This window comes from Cottoperca gobio, chromosome 8 (assembly GCF_900634415.1).
Source record: "Cottoperca gobio chromosome 8, fCotGob3.1, whole genome shotgun sequence".
Lineage (NCBI taxonomy): Eukaryota > Metazoa > Chordata > Actinopteri > Perciformes > Bovichtidae > Cottoperca > Cottoperca gobio.
This window is the reverse complement of record NC_041362.1, coordinates 21,607,896-21,630,439: the sequence shown is the minus strand read 5'-3', so window position 1 is coordinate 21,630,439 and position 22,544 is coordinate 21,607,896. Positions and strand designations below refer to the sequence as shown.

The following is a 22,544-nucleotide window of genomic DNA, read 5'->3' as shown; positions in this document are numbered from 1 at the left end:
TATTTGTAAAAAATTGTAACTTGTAATTATTTAAATTATTTAGAGAGCATGTAAATAATTTCAAAGTAGCTTTAGAGTAGCATAGTTAGAGGAGGAGAGATGATTTGTAAAACACCAATTTCTATAAAGAATACATATATTTATTAGGTCAAATGATGTAGATGAGATCCATTTACAAAAGAAACAAGCAAAGCTGCTTTCTCTTCCTTCAGAACATGAAACATGACCTGTGAACTTGGTGTTTATTTGTTAATTTGGCCTCCTACACAACGTATTCTTTGAACTTTGCCCTATACCACTGCTTACTGTATTTGGAGGGTTTATTTCACCTTTACTTCTTACTTTACAGCTGTTGCAGAGGGGTTCTGAGACTGAATCAAACACAACACAAGAGCAAGCAGGTAGTATCTTTATTCTTAACATGGAAGTATTTAGAACAAGTTGGTCAACGTATCATCCATCAAAAAATACAAGTTGTACTTTGTTGTTGTTGAGAAGAGCCTTTGAAGATGAGGAGAGAAGCTGATCATCAAATAACCTTTTTCCACATCAGGAAGACATGTACTGTATCATGGGTTTGCTTTTGTTTGTAATGTTCTCTCGCTTTCGGGACAAGTTCCTGGAATGAAATGTCAGCACCGCTCAGGAGGCGACACTTAATGCAAGTTCCTCGGACTTTCAGAGGTCGGTAGCAGAGCTGATGATCGTGATGTCATGTGTAGTAACATTACAACAAGAATGACTACAACACACAACAGGAACCATTATTGTACTGCTCGACCAGGATAACCAATACTTTAAAGGATTTGTTTGACATTTGGAGTTTTATATAAAATGTTAATTAGTCCTTTTAATAGGTGCTAGTAGTATTGTAAACAGCAGAGTAGTTGAAGGTCTTAAAGACATGAAGACACTTGAGTGGTCTCATCAGTGAAGTCAGTCACAGAACACACACACTGCTAACACATTATTTGCAAACAACTGCTGAATACAAACACATTGAGGCCTATGTACACACACACACACACACACACACACACACACACACACACACACACACAATTTGCACATTAAAAGTCACAATTGTTTACTCGGCCGTCATAAAACAAAAACAAAGTAAAGAAAGCAGTTCTGTACCCTAGAAACAGTGAAGCAGGAAATGAACAACTGCCTTGTGTGTAGTACGACAGCTACATCAGAAAACAACGCTCCATGTTGTAGCAGAGAATGTAAATGCAACATACACACAGAGCTAGTCATGAGAGGCCACAGACTCACTAATAAGAAGGTAATCAGTGTCTTTTGCTTGTTGTTGCTGTCCCCATCTGAAACATTCTGCTGTGTGGGCTGTACTCTATTACAAAATATTGATCCGGACTGAAATATCTGGACAACTGTTGGATGGATTGCGACAAAGTTTGGTTTAGAAATTGTAATAACTTTGGTGATTATTATGTATTATTTTACTTATGATGTTTCTTCTGGCTCCATCATCCGGTCAAAATGTCATTTTGTCCAACACTTTGTCCAGCACTTTGTCCAACACGTCCTCCCATCAAGGACGGAATTGGTCCATTGACTCCCAAAACAACATATATGATCGTTATATTTCCCGTTGTCAAACTAAACTACTTGGTTAGGTTTAGGAAAAGATTTTAGTTTAGAATGTGATGTAGTTACACACTAATCTAGAAAAGTAATCAACATGGTGACTTTTGGTTTCACACAGGACCTGAAAAGTCCTGTGTATGTTAGCTCATCCATGAGTTTGTCGCTATTTATAACACTAAACCTGACTTCCTTGCCACTAGAGGACGGCATCTAACCACAAGCATAAATATGAGTCGTAATAAGCTGCTTGCATAGACGACCTATATGGCCGTTAGCATGCTGAGGTTAGCATTTAGCTTAAAGTGTGCCTCTGCACAGCCTGACAGAGTTGCTATCATGGCTGTTGACTCTTAAGGGGCCAGTGTACTTTGTCAGAAATGCTTGTTAGATGGTCAGATAGCTTCAGAAACCCTCTCCCCCCCACCCTTTGGCTGTTTCTGTAACCTTTCTAAACAGACAATCCGACGTTCACATTACCATACCATGACAATGCATAAATCATACATACATCCTTCATATCCAATTAATTAAAAGAAGTCCAAAAAAACCAACTGCATAGTTTGTGTGCTGGACGACCAAACAGTGAGCAAGAAGAAGCTGTAGAGATAAAGGTCAGCAGAGTTGGTGATAATTCATTGTGTGTTTAACCCTATGAGCCACACTGTTCACATTACACAGTCATTTGATCTATTGTTAACATAAAAGTATTAGTTAGGGCAGCTTAAACCTCAGAGAGATTTGCTCAGCATGCATTAAGTTTTTCATGTGTTGTTTCCAGCTGGAGGCCAGTGTCCCCACTGTGAGGGAAACCTGAAGACACCTGTCCATCACAGTGCCAAGATGCCCAACAGATACTCAGTAAGTATCTGCACCTTCACTGTCTTAAACCTCCTCTTCTATCCTCCTCTCCATGACTGACAACAATAAGGAATCATAGCTTCTAGTAGCACGATCACATATCTTAGGAGAGAGCAACTTGCTTTTAAAAGCCTTCCCTCTCTATTAACACCCTTGGAGGTCTTGGTATTGAGTCTATGATGCATATAAATATTTGGGTATTTGGGGTGGTCTTCACTTACGATGCTCAGGATGCAGCACTGGTATATTTTAATGTACACAGGCCATTCTAGGCAGGTTACGGGACATATGCACTAAGTTTGAGCAAAATACCAACAACGTTTAATTGACAAATAACTTTGCTTCCTTCATTGCCAGGTCACTATTGTAAATATATTTGATTACAATTGTTTTTTTAAATCTGGCTTTAATGATAAAGCGAGGCACATTTTTGAGTATTCTCTGTTTATCCTGCAGTCTCTACAGTACACCCAGCAGTGGTGAAGAAGACGAGGAAGCACACTGTTTTCTGATACTGTCACTGGATCACTGGACCATGTGTGTGTGACGGCAGTAACTACCAGCCGCACCGTCAACCAGGCATATTGAAGGTTATATTTCAGTTATTTTGTTTGGCAACACGAAATAAGACACACAGACACATTTCTTTATTCCTTTATCTTGCTAGATTGAGTGCATGCAACAACTTCTTCAGCTACTAGTAGCTGACCGTCCTCCTGGCAAATGGCTGAGCTGCTGAATCACTCCTGCCTAAGTAGATGGGCCTGGATAACTGGACTCTGCTACAACCAGAGGGATGTTCTCAGGAGCCACTTCATCTAAAGATCCAGACACACAAATCCTACATCAAAGAACTAGTGGCGATGGAGCTGTTGGCTTGCCTCACGTCACCTGTGTTGCACTTGAACACACTGCAAATACCACAGCCAACAGCCGATTAGCATGTATGTTCTGCGCCGACGTGAGAGGAAATTACTCTCCATACCAGCAGGCAGCGTTAGTATGTATTTTTCAGTAAAAATAGGAAACCGGAAGACCTATGACTTCAGATATACAAGCTGTTGTTATAAGTGATAGTGAATAACTACACTTCCATTTCTAAAACCCATGAGCATGCAGTCTTCAATCAACTCTCGTCTTACCTTCACCAGAACAACCGTCTTGAGCTGCACCAATCTGGTTTCAAGGCAGGCCACTCAAATGAGACTGCCCTCCTCGCTGTCACTGAGGAACTTCACGCTGCTAGAGCAGCCTCCCTCTCCTCTGTTGTCATCCTTCTGGACCTTTTAGTTGTGTTTGACACAATGAACCACCAGATCCTCCTCTACACCCTCCAAGAACTGGGAGTCTCAGGCTCTGCTCTCTCCCTACTCGAATCCTACCTAAAGGACCGCACCTACAGAGTAACTTGGAGAGGGTCTCTGGCGGATCCTTGTCAACTCACCTCTGGGGTTCCTCAGGGGACCGTCCTGGGTCTCCTCCTATTTTCTCTGTACACCAATTCACTTGGCTCTGTCATTCACTCTTATGGTTTCTCCAACCACAGCTACGCAGATGACACTCAACTGATTCTGTCTTTTTCCAGGTCTGGAACCCAGGTGGAGGCACATATCTCTGCTTGTCTGGCTGACATCTCTCAGTGGATGTCACACTACAACGCTTCTCCGCTCCCTTCACTGGCTACCAGTGGCTGCCCTAATCTCCTTCAAAACACTGGTTCTGGCCTACCATGCTGTGAATGGATCAGCCCCTACCTACATCCAGGCCATGGTCAAGTCATACACCCCAGCGCGTTCACTTCCCTCTGCATCGGCCAATCAACCTGCTACTTACTCACTGTGAGTGGGACCCTGATTCCCCTCAAATAAAACCCGCCTGTTTGCTATCCTGGCTCCAAAATGGTGGAACGACCTCCCCATTGATGTCAGGTCAGCAGACAGTCTTCGCACCTTCCATCGCAGACTGTAAACTCACATGTTTCGACTGCACCTTGGCCAATAATAAAAAATATAAAAAAGAAACTCTGCATGTAGCACTTAAATTGGTTTGGCTTATTTGAAGCTCTAGCACTTAAAATGGTTTGGCCTCCTTAAAGATGATGAACTTGCACGATTTTTGCTGTTCTGAGTTATTATCATTATTGTTTGCACTTATTGTAAGCTGCTTTGGACTAAAGCGTTAGATGAAAAATGAAAAGAGCCTCTGTGTTTGCAATCCTGACTTTAGTCGTTTGCTTGTTTTCCTCACTTCTGTTTCTCTCACGGACGTGCTATGCTGTCGATTCAACATGTCCCCAAAAAACTGCCGACAAGGGCCGAAAAGTGTAGGCGGTTCGGGACACACTGCAAACACTATGGTAACAGCCACCCGACGGCTTGGTGGTATCAGTGCCTTTAGCCACACATTTTTAAGATAAGCAATGTCCTTTCGCAGGCACGTCTTCTCCCCAATATCACTGATGCTCGGTAGATCGGAACCAATGATGTTGTGGGCAGTTGTATTCCCTCTGCAGAGCCCTCCTGTCCAGGGCCGTGCTCTAACCATGCCAGTCCGCAATGTTTCCAGTCGGGAGGCTTTCTATTGCTCCTCTGTAAAAGTTACAAGAACTTGTAAGGGAAGTTTGCCTTCTTGAGTTTACGCTTCGGTTTTCACCAAGACGGAGATATGTAATGACCATGTAATGCTGTTTGTAATGCTGATTCCCTAGAACATAAAACTGTTCACTTATTCTACCACAGCTCCATTGATGTGCACAGGTGTGTGTCTATGTCTATGCTGCTGAAAGTTCTGTTTAAGTTGAGTTATGCTTGGACTCTAGAGCCGTTCTGTTTAGTTTATATATAATGATCTTTTTTTTGTCATTACTGCTTGAGTTTGTTACCCATCTTAATCTTTGTGAATACTCTGGGTAAATAAAATCCCCATTTTCAACCTTTACCTGCTCTCCCAGTCTTACCCTGGTACCCAGCTCTGCATTTTGTTTTGTCAAAACTGCATCAGTGTGAGATATCAAATCTTGTTTATTTGTCACATACACAATCATACACAGTACAACCTGTAGTGAAATTACTTTGTGCCTCGCTCTAGAAAGCACCTAACAAACTGAAAAAGTGAAAGAGAATACAATACTATAGAATAACTCAAATATTTTACAAATGAAACAATAAAGCAGATGGCTTTATAATAGGTTAATGGGATGAGTGTACATTAAAAAATGTCTCTTCTCCAACTGAGCTCATGGTCATCTGGAAAATGTGACCTCATGCCATTTGTCAATTTAAGCTTTTCCTGACACTGATCAGTGTGTATTCATGGACTGGTCGACATGCAAGTACTTTGGAATAAAGGAGAATGTTTACAAGTACAAGAGGAACAAATGTTCTTTCTGTATCAACTTGACAGATATTCAGCAGATATTCACAAAATGAAAGACCGATGGACCAACCGGACAGTAAATTTAGTTTATTGCTTAATAGCTTAAGCACATTTAAGCTGTTGTAACTTAAGGCCCACTTCTGATTGTTTCTGAGGACCACATTCCCGAATAAATGAGACATGACAAAAAAAAGGAGTAAAAACAAACTGTGCTGTAAATATGTGTTATGCTACAAAAAAAACAAACAGATTCTGAAGGGTAATTTTAGCAAATTATTTTATAATATATTAAATATTTGTTTACACTTTGGGGCAGCAGAACAAACTGAACACAACATCTGACATTATATCAACCTATAAAGTTGATATGGTCAAAGTGTAAAGCACATAGTTGCCGGTCTCTACCAACGCCTGAGGATAATATGTCTTTAGCTGTTATTAACACCTTTACATTGCACACAGTAATAGCATCCATTGTTAATACAAACATATTGATTAGTGCAGCTTTAAGCTTTTTATTGGCGAGTGGAGACCACCTCCTGCTGCTCTGTGAAGGTGGATTTAAATAACACAGCTGCACCATACTGCCAAAACTATGGGGCAATAGTCACTCACTTATTGACTTATTTGTAATACAACACACCTACTGTACCTTACTTTATCAGCTTTAAAATAAAAATAACAACATAGTTCTATGTAATTCAGGTCCTCAGGTGGCGTTTCATACTGTCACTGTGTCCATCGTGTATTTTATTCTGGGTTTCCTCCACTGTACAGTTCGATCTGTAGAACTGTCAGTAGAGAGGATGAGAGCGCTGCACCTGTAGCCAGCCTGCCTGCCTGAGGATTAGGTATAAAGAGTCCATTCTTCATTCAGATTCATCTTCCCTTTCCAGGTCTCTTCATCCATCCAGGATGAGTGTTATTGGCATCCTGGTATCACATGATAATTATCCAACATTTTAGTGAAACAGTTCACAGAAGAAAAAAAAGCATTGCAGGCCCTATTCCCACCAGTTTCTGTCCTGTCTGTTCCTCTACGTGTCCATTCATCCACCAGCCGTCCATCAGGGCGCTGTGGGCTGCAAACTGTGTGAGACGGTGCTGTTTGCTCCACAGTCGATGTACTCGTATGTCTCCAGGGAGAGCTGCTCATAATGGGCCAGGTAGTACACTGTCATAGACATCCTGCAGTAAAAGGAAGACACACCATGGAATTATACAACACATTTATACTGATAACAATTTGAAAACAGAATTACATAAGCGTAAGTTAGCACTACTTTAAATTTAAAAAAGAAAGGATTTTCTTAAAGGTTTACTCTGTAGTTCTGAACCACCTGCTCTAAAGAAATAGGAGGCAGCATTTCATCTTTAAACTGAGTCCATACAATATAAATTCATCAATCATCAGAACCATCAGTTACTGTCAGTCAGCCTGTCTGTCAGTTCATTAGAGCAGACTGCTGAAACTCTGAGTCGGTTTAAAATAACTACTATTTTATAATCTTCACATGAAGTCAAAGTAAAGAAATTGGATTGTTGCATTTATGTAGGTCTAATCACTTATAGTAAAAAGCAGATAGAAGGCCTTTAAAATATTGATGTGATTTATTCATTTATTATTAAAGAGAAACATTTTAGCTCCTTGGACCATATTCAAAAGCGCTCCATTCTGGTGCCCTGACACATTACTGAACATATGACGATACTTACTGTAGGTGCAGATACAGAATGTTGACAGGCAAGAACTCTTTCCTACAGTAGTCACTGCAGAGAAAAAGAGTGGTAAAAAAAACCATCTAATGAGTGGTAGTGCCAAAAAAGTGCATTGTACAGTATTTATAGAATAATAATGACATTATTAGTGCTTCAGCTATTAGTGCTGCAGTCTCACTGCGAATGACACTCGACTCATTCAAAATCCTTCTTGTGACTTACAAAGCCATAAATGGTCAGGCTCCAGCCTATTTTAAAGATCTCATAGTACTTTATAAACCAACTAGAGCAGGGCAGTGGTAGCCAACTATGTCAGTCGCCCGCAGGGCATGTTCTAAAAGTAGCACTAGTCACCATGAAGCTCCATCTAAAATTTGTATTTAATTGTTTTGCTGTTTAATTGTTACCCTGTAAGCTAAATCTCCATTTCCCTTTTCGTTGAGACAAGCTAGCGGGAGCGCTAGGTGCGTTTTTTACGCTAAACATGGCAGAAAAGCGAAAGAAAACTAACTATTTTCACAATGATTGGAAGGAAGAATTATTGTTTACAACAGTGAAAGAAAAGAGTGTATGTCTCATTTGCGGGGCGACGGCAAAGCGGCACATTGCGGAGACACTTCGGTATGTGTCATAAAAGCTACCATGCTAACTAACTATGTCTGTGTCACTCATGTGGCAGGTTGCCACTGATAAAGTTTACGTCAGGATCAGGAATCATGGCTGCGCCTGCTGCCCTGGTCCTGCTGGACACCGGGAAGCCTTTTTGACATTTTCATGGATTCATCCAAACTTTCTCTTTTCCAACACAACATAATTTCTGTCAAATGTTGTATTTGTACTATGTTGTTTATCCTGTACACACGACATCTATTGCACGTCTGTCCGTCCTGGGAGAGGGATCCCTCCTCAGTTGCTCTCCCTGAGGTTTCTTCCATTTTTCCCCCTTTAATTTTGGGGTTTCTTTTAGGAAGTTTTTCCTTGTGCGATGCGAGGGTCTAAGGACAGAGGGTCTCGTATCCTGTACAGTCTGTAAAGCCGACTGAGACAAATGTATAATTTGTGATATTGGGCTATATAAATTAATTTGATTTGATTTTAACTAACTAACTACCCAGCTGCAGCACTGCGGGCAGAACAAGCCGAGAGTTAAAGGCAGCTTTGGGCAGCAAGGCCACGAGGCCGGGGAACAAGTCACACAAAGCAACAGAAGCTTCATTTAGAGCTGCACATTTTAAACAAGGAACAAGAAAGCCTTATCGGACGGAGAGGTCTTCGAAGGTGCAATGATGTTGTTGAAAACACTGTTCTAAGACGTGAAGAAAGGTTCCGATGTGATCTCCACTCTCTCCGATGTTACAAAGTTAGTGAATTTATGAAATTAATGATTTCCTTTTTCTTTTACAGAAATGATACTTTGTACTAAAATATAACTGGTGTGATTTTGAACAAAATGCTACAAATGTGCTCATTCATACAAAACTGTCAATAAAAATATTTACAAAAATATCAGAGATGTGATAACTCTGATTTTCAAATGTTGAAATAGATTGAGAACATAAATAAATAATGTTGCATGTTTAAATATATCTGTGTTCCCTACCATGGTAAATCATTGTTAATAATCATTGTGAGGAATAATTAACATTAACATGTGATCAGACTGATCACCATCTGGTGGTGAGTTGGATCAAGGGGTGGGGGAAGACTCTGGACAGACCTGGTAAACCCAAACGGGTAGTGCGGGTGAACTGGGAACGTCTGGAGGAAGCCCCTGTCCTGGGGATCTTTAACTCACACCTCCGGCGGAGCTTTTCAGCCATCCCTGTGGAGGTTGGGGGCATTGAACCTGAGTGGGCGATGTTCAAAACCTCTATTGCTGAAGCTGCGGTGATGAGCTGTGGTCTCAAGGTCTTAGGTGCCTCAAGGGTAACCCTCGAACACCATGGTGGACCCCGGTGGTCAGGGAAGCCGTCCGACTGAAGAAGGAGTCCTTCCTGGTTATGTTATCCGGGAGGACTCCGGAAACAGTTGCAGGGTATCGAAGGACTAGAAGGGCGGCAGCTTCTGCCGTGTCAGAGGCAAAGCAGCGGGTGTGGGAGAAGTTCGGAGAAGCTATGGAGAAGGACTTTCGGTCGGCACCAAGGTGCTTCTGGAAAACCATCCGGCACCTCAGGAGGGGGAAGCGAGGAACCATCCAAGCTGTGTACAGCAAGGGTGGGACCCTGCTGACTTCAACTGAGAATGTTATCGGCCGCTGGAAGGGGCACTTTGAGGAACTCCTGAATCCGACTAACACGCCCTCTATGGTTGAGGCAGAGCTGGAAGCTGATGGGGGATCATCGTCAATTTCCCTGATGGAAGTCACTGAGGTAGTCAAACAACTCCACAGTGGCAAAGCCGCAGGGGTTGATGAGATCCGTCCAGAAATGCTGAAGGCTTTGGGTGTTGAGGAGCTGTCTTGGTTGACACGCCTCGTCAACATTGCGTGGAAGTCTGGGACAGTGCCTAGGGGTTGGCAGACCGGGGTGGTGGTTCCCTTATTTAAAAAGGGGGACCAGAGAGTGTGTGCCAACTACAGGGGTATCACACTTCTCAGCCTCCCTGGTAAAGTCTACTCCAAGGTACTGGAAAGGAGGGTTCGGCCGGTAGTCGAACCTCTGATTGAAGAGGAACAATGCGGATTCCGTCCTGGTCGTGGAACAACAGACCAACTCTTTACTCTTGCAAGGATCCTGGAGGGGGCCTGGGAGTACGCCCATCCGGTCTACATGTGTTTTGTGGATCTGGAGAAGGCGTATGACCGGGTCCCCCGGGTGATACTGTGGGAGGTGCTGCGGGAGTATGGGGTGAGGGGGTCACTTTTGAGGGCCATCCAATCCCTGTACGCCCAAAGCGAGAGTTGTGTCCGGATACTCGGCAGTAAGTCGGACTCGTTTCCCGTGAATGTTGGCCTCCGCCAGGGCTGCGCTTTATCACCAATCCTGTTCGTGATTTTCATGGATAGGATATCGAGGCGTAGTCGTGGAGGAGAGGGGTTGCAGTTCGGTGACCTGAGGATCTCATCGCTGCTCTTTGCAGATGATGTGGTCCTTATGGCATCATCGGTCTGTGACCTTCAACAGTCACTGGATCGGTTCGCAGCTGAGTGTGCAGCGGTTGGGATGAGGATCAGCACCTCCAAATCTGAGGCCATGGCTCTCAGCAGGAAACCGGTGGATTGCCTACTCCGGGTAGGGAATGAGCCATTACCCCAAGTGAAGGAGTTCAAGTACCTCGGGGTCTTGTTCGCGAGGGAGGGGACAATGGAGCGAGAGATTGGCTGGAGAATCGGTGCAGCGGGGGCGGTATTACAGTCACTTTACCGCACCGTTGTGACGAAAAGAGAGCTGAGCCAGAAGGCAAAGCTCTCAATCTATCGGTCGATCTTCGTTCCTACCCTCACCTATGGTCATGAAGGCTGGGTCATGACCGAAAGAACGAGATCACGGGTACAAGCGGCCGAAATGGGTTTTCTCAGACGGGTGGCTGGCGTCTCCCTTAGAGATAGGGTGAGAAGCTCAGCCATCCGTGAGAGACTCGGAGTAGAGCCGCTGCTCCTTTACGTTGAAAGGAGCCAGTTGAGGTGGTTCGGGCATCTAGTAAGGATGCCACCTGGGCGCCTCCCTAGGGAGGTGTTCCAGGCACGTCCAGCTGGAAGGAGACCCCGGGGAAGACCCAGGACTCGGTGGAGAGATTATATCTCCTCACTGGCCTGGGAACGCCTCAGGATCCCCCAGTCGGAGCTGGAGGATGTGGCCCGGAGAAGGGAAGATTGGGGTTCCTTACTGGAGCTGCTGCCCCCGCGACCCGATCCCGGATAAGCGGTAGACGATGGATGGATGGATGGATGGATGTGATCAGACAGTCTCTTCACATATATGAATATTTATTGTGATTATTATTATTAATGATAATATCATCATTAAAGGGGAACCGTGCAACTATGTTATTCAGGAAGTTTGTATCAAACAAGTAGCCCTTCGTATTATTCAGTACCCTTGAAGTAGCTCTCATTATAAAAAAGGTTGATGACCCCTGAACTAGAGCTTTGCGCTCCCAGAATGCAGGGTTACTTGTAGTTCCTAGAGTCTCTAAGAGTACAATGGGAGCCAGAGCTTTCAGCTATCAAGCACCTCTCCTGTGGAACCAGCTTCCAGTTGGTGTTCGGGAGGCAGACACCCTCTCCACATTTAAGAGTAAGCTAAAGACTTTCCTCTTTGCTGGTTCAAGTCCTATTTATCTGAGCGATCTCAGTTTGTACGTGTTAACGATGAATGAAACGATGTCATGAAGTCCAGCAAGGTTCTGTACTTGGACCGATTCTATTCACCTTATGCTTCCTTTAGGCAATATTATAAGGAACCACTCTATCAACTTATGACTTTATTATGCGGATGATGCCCAATTATATCTATCAATGAAACCAATCAATTAGCTAAACTTCAAGCATGCCTTAAGGACATAAAAACTTGGATGTCCTGCAACGTTTTGATGTTAAACAGATAAAACTGAAGTTATCATACTTGACCCCAAACGCCTCCGAGTCGATGACATAGTAACTCTGCACTGGCTCCCAGTTCAACACAAGAGAGCGGTTAATGCACTGGCAGCTCACCTCAAATCAGGGTCCGTCAGCTTGATGGGGATCACAAAGGAGTACTGGAATGAAGGAAAGAGGCAGAAGCAGATCATATCCATTACGTACTCCAGAAGTTACATTCATCAATATCACAATATTAAGAGTATTTTTCTGATATCAAGACATATCACAATATGGCAAGTGTATGTGAAATCACATGAAATAATCAAACTGCTGCAATGTAATGAACTGTGTTCCTCTGTTATTCAGTCAGAACTCTTCATACATGGAAAAGTAAAAATATGTGGGACTCAGTTTGTTAACTCTGATGAGAATTTGCATTTTTCTTACTGTCAACAAATCCCATGACAGGATCCAAACCAATAATATGTTAGTCCATCTCTGTGGTATGAATATATTAGAAATGGCTGTGCAATTTGTGCATTGTCATGGTTAGGCCTCAGAGTCCTTAAAGGGCCTACGAAATGATAAACATGAATTTCTACTGATGATAGTAAATGCTATTTGTGGTGTAAAATGATGTGTTATTAATGACACAATGATCGCAGTATTTAATAAATCACGATTTAGTATGTTGACCACCGATGTTTACATCACCGCTACCGGAAACACCCGACGCTGTGTTCTGACGTCACAAGTAGAACACAGTCCACCAGTTGAATACACAGACAGCACGGCAGATGTGACGATGTCGGACTCTGGCTCGGATATTTCGACAGAATCGAGTGACAGTGAGTCGTCACTCGTTGCACCTTGAAGAACAGGAGTTTATTGAAGAGGATGCCGGTGTCGTGGATTTAGATCATGCGGGCGAGTTTAACGTGGTGGAAACAGAGCAGCTCGAGACACAGTATTCAAGATGGAAACACAGACGGGAGCGAACATGCGGATGATAGTGACGATGATCCTGGATTTGGCGGAGATCCTGTGCGACAACAGAACACAGACAGGTATATACATTTGACTATAGTTCATAGAACTTATCAATATATATTAAATACATCATAATAAAACGTAACATTATCCTCGATCGTAAATAGATCGCAAGCTATCCTATATCGAGTCGATAGCTTGGTTTCCTTGAATTGTTATGAACCCGACTAGTTGTCCACAAATATTAAATTCTTTCTCTACTTGGACACATCGACGTCTGTAAAGCTTGATAACTTGATTCTTTCTCGAAGTTTCTATGGTTGAGGTTCTATCGTTGTGTCTGATGTCAAACGTCATTTATTACGAGGCTGTATATAAAGCATTAGCTATTAGCTAACAGACTGGAGGACAGCGCTGTTTTATAAAGTATAGTCTGCCTACTGACGAGCGTCTTACGGCTGCCTATAGTAGCCGGAACACTTACCAGATGTTCATGGAGGTTACGATGTCCATACATTTGTATGTCAACTTGTTACATACAGTAGGTCTAGACCGATTATGGTTTTATGCTTGAAACAATAAATACAGTAAACAAGTAGCACAGCTTACCTTTGCTCTCTCCCTTTTGGCGAATGCATTTCGTCGTCTCTTTGGTGGAGGACTCTGCACCGGCGGACGTGTTTGAGTCGGCGTCCTGGCTTGTGCTCGCTGGGGTCTCGGCAATATTGTAGGCACAGCATCTGCGTTCAGTTTTAAATTATTTTTGAATCTCATTTCTTTGGCGAGCATAGTTTGTTTGAAACACGATCTCTCAAAGTGCTGCCCACAAATCATCGGTTTCATCGACGCACTTGTCTTGTCCATAAACGCAACATTTTATCATCTTTTGGCCACAGAAAGCTAGATTTGGAGACGGCCCCACATCCCCATACAACACATCGCTTCACAATTATCCTTGGCGATCGATTGTTGTCCGTTCTTTCTCGTAATAATTGACAGCAGTCTTTGCTGGACGCTTCAACGCAGACGAACACTGGCGGCGGCTGTATTCTACTTGTACTTGTACTTATACGTCATTGCCCGAATATTGCTGAAGTGGATGCTCTCGGCGCAGCGACCGATTGTTGTTAGCGGAAGTCATTTTTATGCTGTTATGATCGTGATTTATTACGAATACATCAATATTAAAAATATATATATGGCACATTTCACAATATATATGCAACTTCTATCATATACCAAGCCCAATAACACTGACGAAATATCATTTCGTAGGCCCTTTAACACTAGGCCTGTTTTGTGTGCGGAGGCTCTGGGTGTCTGGAGGTAAAGACAACATGAAGACTCCCGTGTCAAACATGGATGAGAAAGGGTTAGACACACATTGTCCTCTCTCCTCCCTCCCCATGGCGTGATTACACAAGAATCTTGGTAGCATATAAAGCTGTAAGTGAGTGAAATGTAAGGAGACTTAATGTAATGTCTCGTCGAGTTTGTTGAAGTTTTCATGTTGTCAAATCACTTCCTATTTTATTTTGTACCTACCTCTTGTTTCTCAATCCAGATCCCTTTACTTCCTGTCTTTGTGTGGTTTCCCGCCATCGTCAACGTCTGCCCCGCCCCTGATTGTTTTCACCTGTACACTCACCTCTTGTATAAATAGTCCTGTCTCGCCTTGTCTTGTGATATCATGTGCAATGAACCAGTGTATCAAGAAGTGTTATTTTTCTGAAAAGTTTGTATATCTTCCTCGTGTGTTTTGAGTTTGATTATCTGATTTTTGAAGTAAAGTATTGTTTTTTTACACTTTACATTTGTTTCTGGCGTTGTGCGTTTGAGTCTTCCTTCCGTGTCTGAGGTCGTGACACTTAAAGCTTGAGGTTTGACTGAGTCAATGCAAACAAGCTATACAAAAATATCATGTCTATCATAATTGACCTGCCGGTTTTGGTAATTAAATCAATGCATGGCACAACCACGGGAAATACATATTCGAGGAAGTATCTAAATGTGTGAGAAATTAAACTGTCCCGGGACAAACTGACGGGACTGACGACAGATGAAGCCTGCGATGTGATGAAAAGAGCGGATTAATGGGCAGGATGCGGGAGAAGATACACTGTCAGCTGCATCACACACCAGGAAGCGTGGTATCGTAAAGCTCTGGAGATGGAACATGTAATAAGCACCGTAATACAGACAGGAAACTTTCTAAGAGTCAATGTAATATTTTATGAACATGGCGGTGCGATGGCTGAGTCGAGGGAAAGTGCTGAATAGATTTGTCGAGTTGCGTGAGGAAATCTGTTTTTGGAAAGCAAAGGGAAACACAACACAGATCTCTGGGACGATGTGAGCTGGACTGTTTGTGCGACATAACGAAGCATCTCACTGTTAAACCTACAGCTTCAGGGCCGTGTGATCACAGATATGTATGATGCAGTGAGAGCTTTCTAAGCCGAGTTGCCTGTGGGAGACTCTGATGCATTAAGGAAACTTTGGTCACTGCGTGTTTCCAAACACTGACAAACCATCTCCACCACTTGTTCCCGACCGCATTCTGCTGATAAACTGAGCTCATTTGCCGACTTTGCAGCTCAGCAATCCGTCTGCAGTTGACTTAAATATGTTCCATATCTTTTTGCACTTTATCCAATATGTGTATCCTGTTCAATAAATGTGGACCGTGTTTGGCCCTCGACGTAGTCCCAGTTTTTAATGTTGGCCCTCTCTGTGATTGAGTTTGACACCCCTGGCTGCTTGCTTTGTGCAGTTTCTCCTCCGCTCGGTTTCGCGAAGGGTGGGGCTTCACTGCCGACACACACATGTGCGAACACACCTACAGTCAGAGACAGGGCGGAGGAAAGGAGAGGAGAGACCTAAAAAATAAAAATCTGCTGCTAAAAGTTTTACTTTAAAATGACACAGTATAATTATTTATTACTTGATTACTAAAAATGTCAGCTCAAAATTGTCTGCGAGCCATATTGTGTCATCGAAAGAGCCATAGGTTCCCGACCCCTGTTCTAGTCCGTGAAGATTGACTGGAAGTACGTTTTTTTTACTAATATTCTCTGACTTTTCTGATTGTGTGGCTCTCAGACCCAAGCCCATTGGTTCCTGCTGACGACGTGCATCTTTAAAAACAGCTCACTAAGTCAAGTGATTTCGAAAACCGCAGGGCACTGTAGTTTTTTAACAAAGGTTCCTCAAACAGGAGGAAATGGTGTATTTGTTGGGGACTATGTTAAGCTGCGGATTAAACCACATTTAGAGTGTTATCCTTCATTTGACCAGGGAGACTTCACTGAGAGCCAGGCTCTGTCTCTCAGGAGTGCCCTGTTCCCCTTCACACCTGGAAGCTGTTCAGTTCCACCGGTGTGATCTGAGGCTGCTGAGCTTCACTGCAGCAGTTGGGGGTGGAGTGCCTTGCTCAAGGCTCAGGTGGTGGTAATGATGGAGGGACAACCACTGCTTTTTCACTTTCCCCCACATGAACAGAGTGAAATCATGTAAGTGTTTATGTTTAAAGGTTGTTGCAGTAATGATATTAATAACTAAAACTATTCTTAACCATCCTTAGGTTCGGATGTCTCACCATTATGATGGATCGAGGTTTGACAGAGGTGACGTTCTTAATGGAAACTGTTCCCACTACCATGTCAAAGTTCAGGGCCTGCACTGTCAGATTGTAGGCCTGCACCGCTGCAAAGTTGTTGTTAGTGATGTTCAGGACATTCTACAAGGAAGCACAGTTGTTATTTTATAACACAGAGATCACGATCAATTGTCACTACGAGAAATAGCAATAAAAAAAATGCCGACTTATCCTGTCAACCCTGCCATCCACACTTTTCACTTTTTTTTCTTCACCCATCACACCTCTTTCACTCTCTCTCTACCCACCGTGATGTTAATTTGGACATCGGCTTCGGTGAAGTAAACAAAGGATGACTTGACAGCGACTGGAGAAATGAGGACAGAGCGAGGAAACAGGAAGAACAGCACCAGGGAGCTGACCAGGAGGCACACACCGACAGACACAGCAACGTACAGCTTCCTGAGAGGAGGACACACGTCATCAAAACATACTCAGTCCAATGAAACTATCTCAGACCTGCCTGTTCGTGGAACCCAAAACCGATTTTCAAAGTAGTTCTTGGGTTCAAGGTAATAACCACACAGCAGCAGCGTGCTTTCAATTCAGCATGTTTGTGATCTGACGTAAAATACAGTGAGTGGGGATTTAAGATTATTTTTTTTTTGTTGTTTTTAAATATAAAGAGGACCAAAGTCCAAAATATAATAACACAAGTGTTCATTTTCACATCCTGTTAAACAGCCTGAACATCCATCCTTTTCATATATGTTCACATAATCACTTTTGTCATATAGATTGTCTATGTTGTAATATTACTATGTTGTTTATTCTGTAGACGGTAACGAGTGTAGTTGACTTTAACTCGAGTTATATCTTTCACTTCACCGGACTTCACTCTCTGCCCACACAGAGAGTGGACGGCGGAGCATTGGAAGAGAGACAGACAGACAGAGGAGACTGCATATGACCAAAAATAACATTAAAAACCTATTTTCGGCTCTGCTATGGTCGTTCCCTGGTTACTTTAAGTTCTGTTTGACCAGCGTGTAACAGTCTGAATGGGTCCAGTACACGACATACACCACTGGACCTGGATCATGCACACGTCTGCTGACTGATACTCTCCATAGATGTATACAGTGTGATGTAAGCACAGAGTATTTATTTCTTACGTGTGTCTGGGGCTCAGCCTCTGGTCATTACAGGGGATGACAGCCACCAGCTTGCTCTCCTGACCTGTAACACACATCACATGCAACATGGTTTAATTTTGAAGATGGCAATGAAGGAGCAGATTTGATATTGTGAGAAGTTGGATCCTCTCAGGTTTGTGTTCAACAATCCTTTGCGTGCAAGACAAGCTCTCTCCACTGCTTTTCTTGTCAAGATCCGCCGTGGGTAGCATATAAGCACTAGGATTGGCCATGCTCGCACGAGGCAGCAAGAGCGTTAATATGACACCCCCACAGTGCGTACATAGGTCCACGTAGCGCAAGTCCTTACATTAACCAACTTGATAGCTAACCTTGAAATTATTTATGGACTCATACTTTCCTTAAAGCTACTACCAGGAACTTTTAACTGGTTATAAAACAGTCTCAAAATAACACTGATGCTCCATAAGTACATAAGTAAGTACATAAGTAAAGAACTCCAGCTGGGCCAGCTACCAGCCAGCCAGCTACCAGCCAGCCAGCTAACAGCCAGCTAGCTACCAGCCAGCTATCAGCCAGCCAGCTAACAGCCAGCCAGCTACCAGCCAGCTATCAGCCAGCCGTGGACAGACCCAGATCCGGCTGCGTTGCTGTTGCTCTGGTGGGAGGTGAAGTGCTCCGCACCCTGTCCCCACTTCGAGCCAACACCAACACTACGCTGCTGGCCAAGGCCGTATTCATCATTGCCAAAGGCAATTCATACCAATATTTTGAACATGCTTGGGTCATGGGTACTTTTATTAAAGAAGGAAAGCAGGAGACACTTTAAGTTAAAAGAAAACATGTAAATGTCAGATTCAATATCAAATAAAGGACATTTTTTCAAGTCAAAATTGTCCACATCGGAATTGAAATATGATCAAAGATTTACAGTATAATTGCTACACCTATTCAAGTGTTACATTAAGTGTGACTTCAAAAAGTATGTGTTACCTCTGGGTATACGTCCAGTACCCAGGCAGGTGGGACAGTGCACTGTGTCTACAGAGCTGTATCTCCTGCTGTCATCCTTCTCAATTATAGGCCGGTTGTCATTGTCTTGCTCAATCCCACTGTGCTGTGACCCCGCCCCCCCGGTGTAACCATGAAACCTGCTGGGAACAGCTCCCATACCTGAAGAGACGGAAAGAACATTTCACTACAAAACTACGACAAAAAATACACACGATATTACAATTCATAAAAATAACAACATTTTGTTCCAAAAATATAACTTACATGTCTTTAAATACTAGGATTTTATTTTTCATTCATTGTGAGCTAAAGTAAAACTCTAGTGATGTTATTGAGAGCTACAGTAAAACTGTTATTTTGGTTAAGACGTGACAACTGTTTTTCCATAAAATTCAGACTTTACCTATGCACATTCACATTTTTGCAAAGTTAAAACTTAATATGAATAATATTGCAACTTTTCCTCATAAAACTAGACTTCTAATCTGTATTTTGTTGGCTTTCCATTATCATTCCCTCTGTTCATAATGGCCCCTCAATATATAGAAGTGATGGGAGACACAATTCACAATTGTCCATGCAAATATGCATTACAGTGCTTATCTGGAGCTAATGTGATGTTTCAGGAGTCTGTGTCCATGTCTAGTGAGGATATCGCTACATTCTTTTTAGTACCAAATTACTTCCTCTTTGGTTGGAGAACATTTAAAAAGACCTTTACCCACCTCATTTAACTCTGACTTCTGAAACATCATATTAGCTTCAACCAAACGTTGCTATGTATTTTTGCACTGAATAAGGACTGTTTGATTTTGTCCCCAATCAAATACATTGAAATCCCTTTTACAAGGAATTTCATGATTGCCAGTATGGACAAGAGCAACAAATGCAGCACATGTCAGTCTTCGTATGGAAGTTGAGAACCTCTCCTTTAATGCCCATGTTTTTGGAATGACATGTTCAGAATTACAGATGGGTGGAATGTTCTGGTGTCCAAACCTTTGGCGATGTTGTGTGTAAAATGTTCACTAAAACTAACATTACAAAAAACAGGAACTATGTTCATATGCATGTACAAAATGTGTGGTGAGAAAATAGATGACTTAACTTACTGAAAGAGGAAGACGGATCTATACATTTTCCCACTACAATGATGCTTAATATATATAGAATACTGTAGAACAGACTCACTGTGTATGAGCGTAGTGAAAATGCAGGTGAACAACATGTGCTTTAGTTTCCTTACAGCACTTTAGCATGGTCAAATAATGAAGATAAGTTGTATAGTGTTCTGTCATGTTATGCACATCTAATCACACAGATTTACAATGAGAGCTTGTCATGTGCATGACTGCAGTGTATTGCTGTAACATCTTCATAAGACATATTTTTAACTGATAAGAAAAATTTGTAATGATTTAATTCCTAAAAATAAGATTATTATTATTTAACTCAAGTAAAAAGTGTGGTTTATTAATTCAGAATAATGCCAGTTTATGTAATTTGTTACATGATTTAATAATAAATTATGATGCAATACATTACACGGTAAAATCATAAGGAAGGTCATTTATCTGAAATGGTGTCGCATTATATTGACGTTCTTAAATTCTGTTGCTAAAAGCACTCCCTATAGTATGTGTCTGTAATGGAAAACATGTACATCAAGGATCTACCAACAGATAATTTTCCTTTAATATTTTTATATTAAAAGGAAAATTCTGGTTCATTTAAGCTTGACATAACCCATACATGTGGCAAACTTTGCACTCTCCATCCCGCTGTAGAGACTCTTAAAGGACTACTCGAACAAAACTAAGTACATTGGGGCAAGCTGCTGGGAAATATGGCAGATGGAAATATACCACAATTTTCCATTAACAATGGACGGAACTAGTCTGAATAATGTCAAAAGCGTCAGTCATATGACAAAGCAACAAAGAATGATCATCATGTTTGCACTTCCCCTCCGCCTCACGGAGCATTGGAACATCTTTAACACTATGACGCTCATCTAAATTTATATGTGCAATAACTTTGTTGAAAGAAAATCTACAATCCTGTTGGTACCTAACCTTTCCTAAAATATAAATGACACAAAAGGCAAAGAAAATATGGTCATTTTTACTTATTTCAGCCAAACATATTGACCACACGGAATTTTGCGCAATTCTATTATTAATATTTTCCACAGTTGATGATGCATCTTTGTTGCTCAGTTAAAAGTAACGCAAAAGTTACTTTCTACTACTTACTACTAACTAAGTACTTATATTATACAGTAATTGGTAAAGTAATTCACTTAATTAATATTAATCTATTTATTCTGCTTTACATGAAGGTAATCACAAAGTAACAAGTGTATGCTGAAGTAGGAAGACATAGGAAAGTGAGATGCAATATGAAAAGCAAACAGAATAACCAGAAGTACAAAATGAAAGTATTTTTGCAAAATCATGTTACATTTTGAGTTATGATATATACAACTCAAACTACTGGTGGTACTGGTGACAATGTTCATTGTAGATATCTTCACATATTCTTTCATTAGAGATATTATCAATGGAATTATAAATATCTCAAATTTAATTCTGACTAGTCAAAATTAAAATATGCCAGCTAGGAATGTAATTCCAGATATCTAGAATTGCGTTTCACATATATAAAATAAAATTGTAACTAGTAAAAACCATATTCGTACTAGAAATTATATTCGAGATAAAATAATTTTATAAGTAGGGAGAATTGAATTTAACAGATCAAAACAGGGATTTCCATTCAAATATTTCTTTCTATAAACATTAATTAAATAATCATGAGGTAGAAAGGCTTTAAAAGTCTACTAATGACTGTGTGGTGGCTGCCTCAGTGACGCACACACAACTACCTGTTTTGTTGATCTGTCGGACTTATCGGAAAAGAAATGAGCCAACATTTCAAAACGTCAAAATCAATATATTCGATATCTGCAATCGTTTTTCTTACAAGCGAAAAAGGGAAAAGTCTACCGAAAGCCACGAAGTAATTCGTTTTGACTAGTTCTTCAAATATATTTGCAACATGTCAGCATGGTGTTACATTTACTTTAAGTGAACATTTCACCAGTCAAAAGGACATTTTGAACTGTGATGTCCGTGAAAGAAAACCAACTCGCGACTGAAATTTTCAAAGGGCTTGTTGCCACAGTCCGACTTTATATTTCCGCCTCTCACCAGATGTTTCCAGGAGTGAGATGTTGTGCCTCTGTTACCTGCTGCTGAGCTTCTACAGGGTGGTCACAGCGTCCTGGTCTTCAGTCCTGCTGGGGATCAACGAGGTCTTCGGGTTTGATGTTAGCTCGTGCGGGGGGCGGACAGTGTCACACGGCTCCGACACAGCCTCACTACTCTGAACACAACACACGAACACTTCCTGTCGCATCTTTCAAAGTAAAACTCACTCTTCATTCTGCAGCGGGCTCTTCCACCATGTGTACTCACGTTTAGTGATACAGTGAGTGTTTTCATATGAACTGTTTTACTTGTTATGTACACTTCTGTATTTAATTACCACTTGTGAAGCCCCGTGGTGGAACGTGTACATTTAGGCTACATTTACTTAAGTACTGTCGGATTTTACTTAATACTGCCTCCAAATAAATAGTGGGCAGTATTTCACCTTTAAACTGGCTCCATACAATCTAAATTCATCATCATCAGAA

The 22,544-nt window shown here is 41.8% G+C and overlaps 1 protein-coding gene across 4 annotated transcripts; it reads right to left on the bottom strand.

Annotated features, from left to right (window-relative positions):
- Positions 1-5,907: 5,907 nt before the first annotated feature.
- LOC115012677 (transmembrane protein 106B-like) lies at positions 5,908-22,275 on the bottom strand. 4 transcript variants are annotated; one of them, XR_003832714.1, is made up of 9 exons: positions 22,095-22,268; positions 18,824-19,003; positions 17,849-17,912; positions 16,982-17,135; positions 16,674-16,814; positions 12,218-12,261; positions 7,561-7,614; positions 6,859-7,032; positions 5,908-6,777 (listed from the first exon to the last, which is right to left on the bottom strand). XR_003832714.1 is itself a non-coding variant. In XM_029438399.1 (8 exons), exons 2-8 carry the CDS (start codon positions 18,999-19,001, stop codon positions 6,912-6,914), a joined length of 756 nt encoding a protein of 251 aa, XP_029294259.1. In that variant the 5' UTR covers positions 19,002-19,003; positions 22,095-22,267; the 3' UTR covers positions 5,908-6,911. The 4 variants fall into 4 exon arrangements, 3 of the variants coding, with proteins under 3 accessions (XP_029294259.1, XP_029294262.1, XP_029294261.1); XM_029438399.1 differs by having other exon boundaries at positions 5,908-7,032; positions 22,095-22,267; XM_029438402.1 differs by lacking the exon at positions 16,674-16,814 and having other exon boundaries at positions 5,908-7,032; positions 22,095-22,269.
- Between the last annotated feature and the right edge of the window lie 269 nt (positions 22,276-22,544).

Coding starts and splice junctions, on each gene's coding strand:
- LOC115012677 (XM_029438399.1), bottom strand. CDS start 19,001: ATGGGAGCTGTTCCCAGCAGGTTTCATGGTTACACCGGGGGGGCGGGG. Junction 7,615..12,217: donor CTGACGGACCCTGATTTGAG/GTGAGCTGCCAG, acceptor TTTTCTCTGCAG/TGACTACTGTAGGAAAGAGT. Junction 7,033..7,560: donor ATTCTGTATCTGCACCTACA/GTAAGTATCGTC, acceptor CTTTTACTGCAG/GATGTCTATGACAGTGTACT.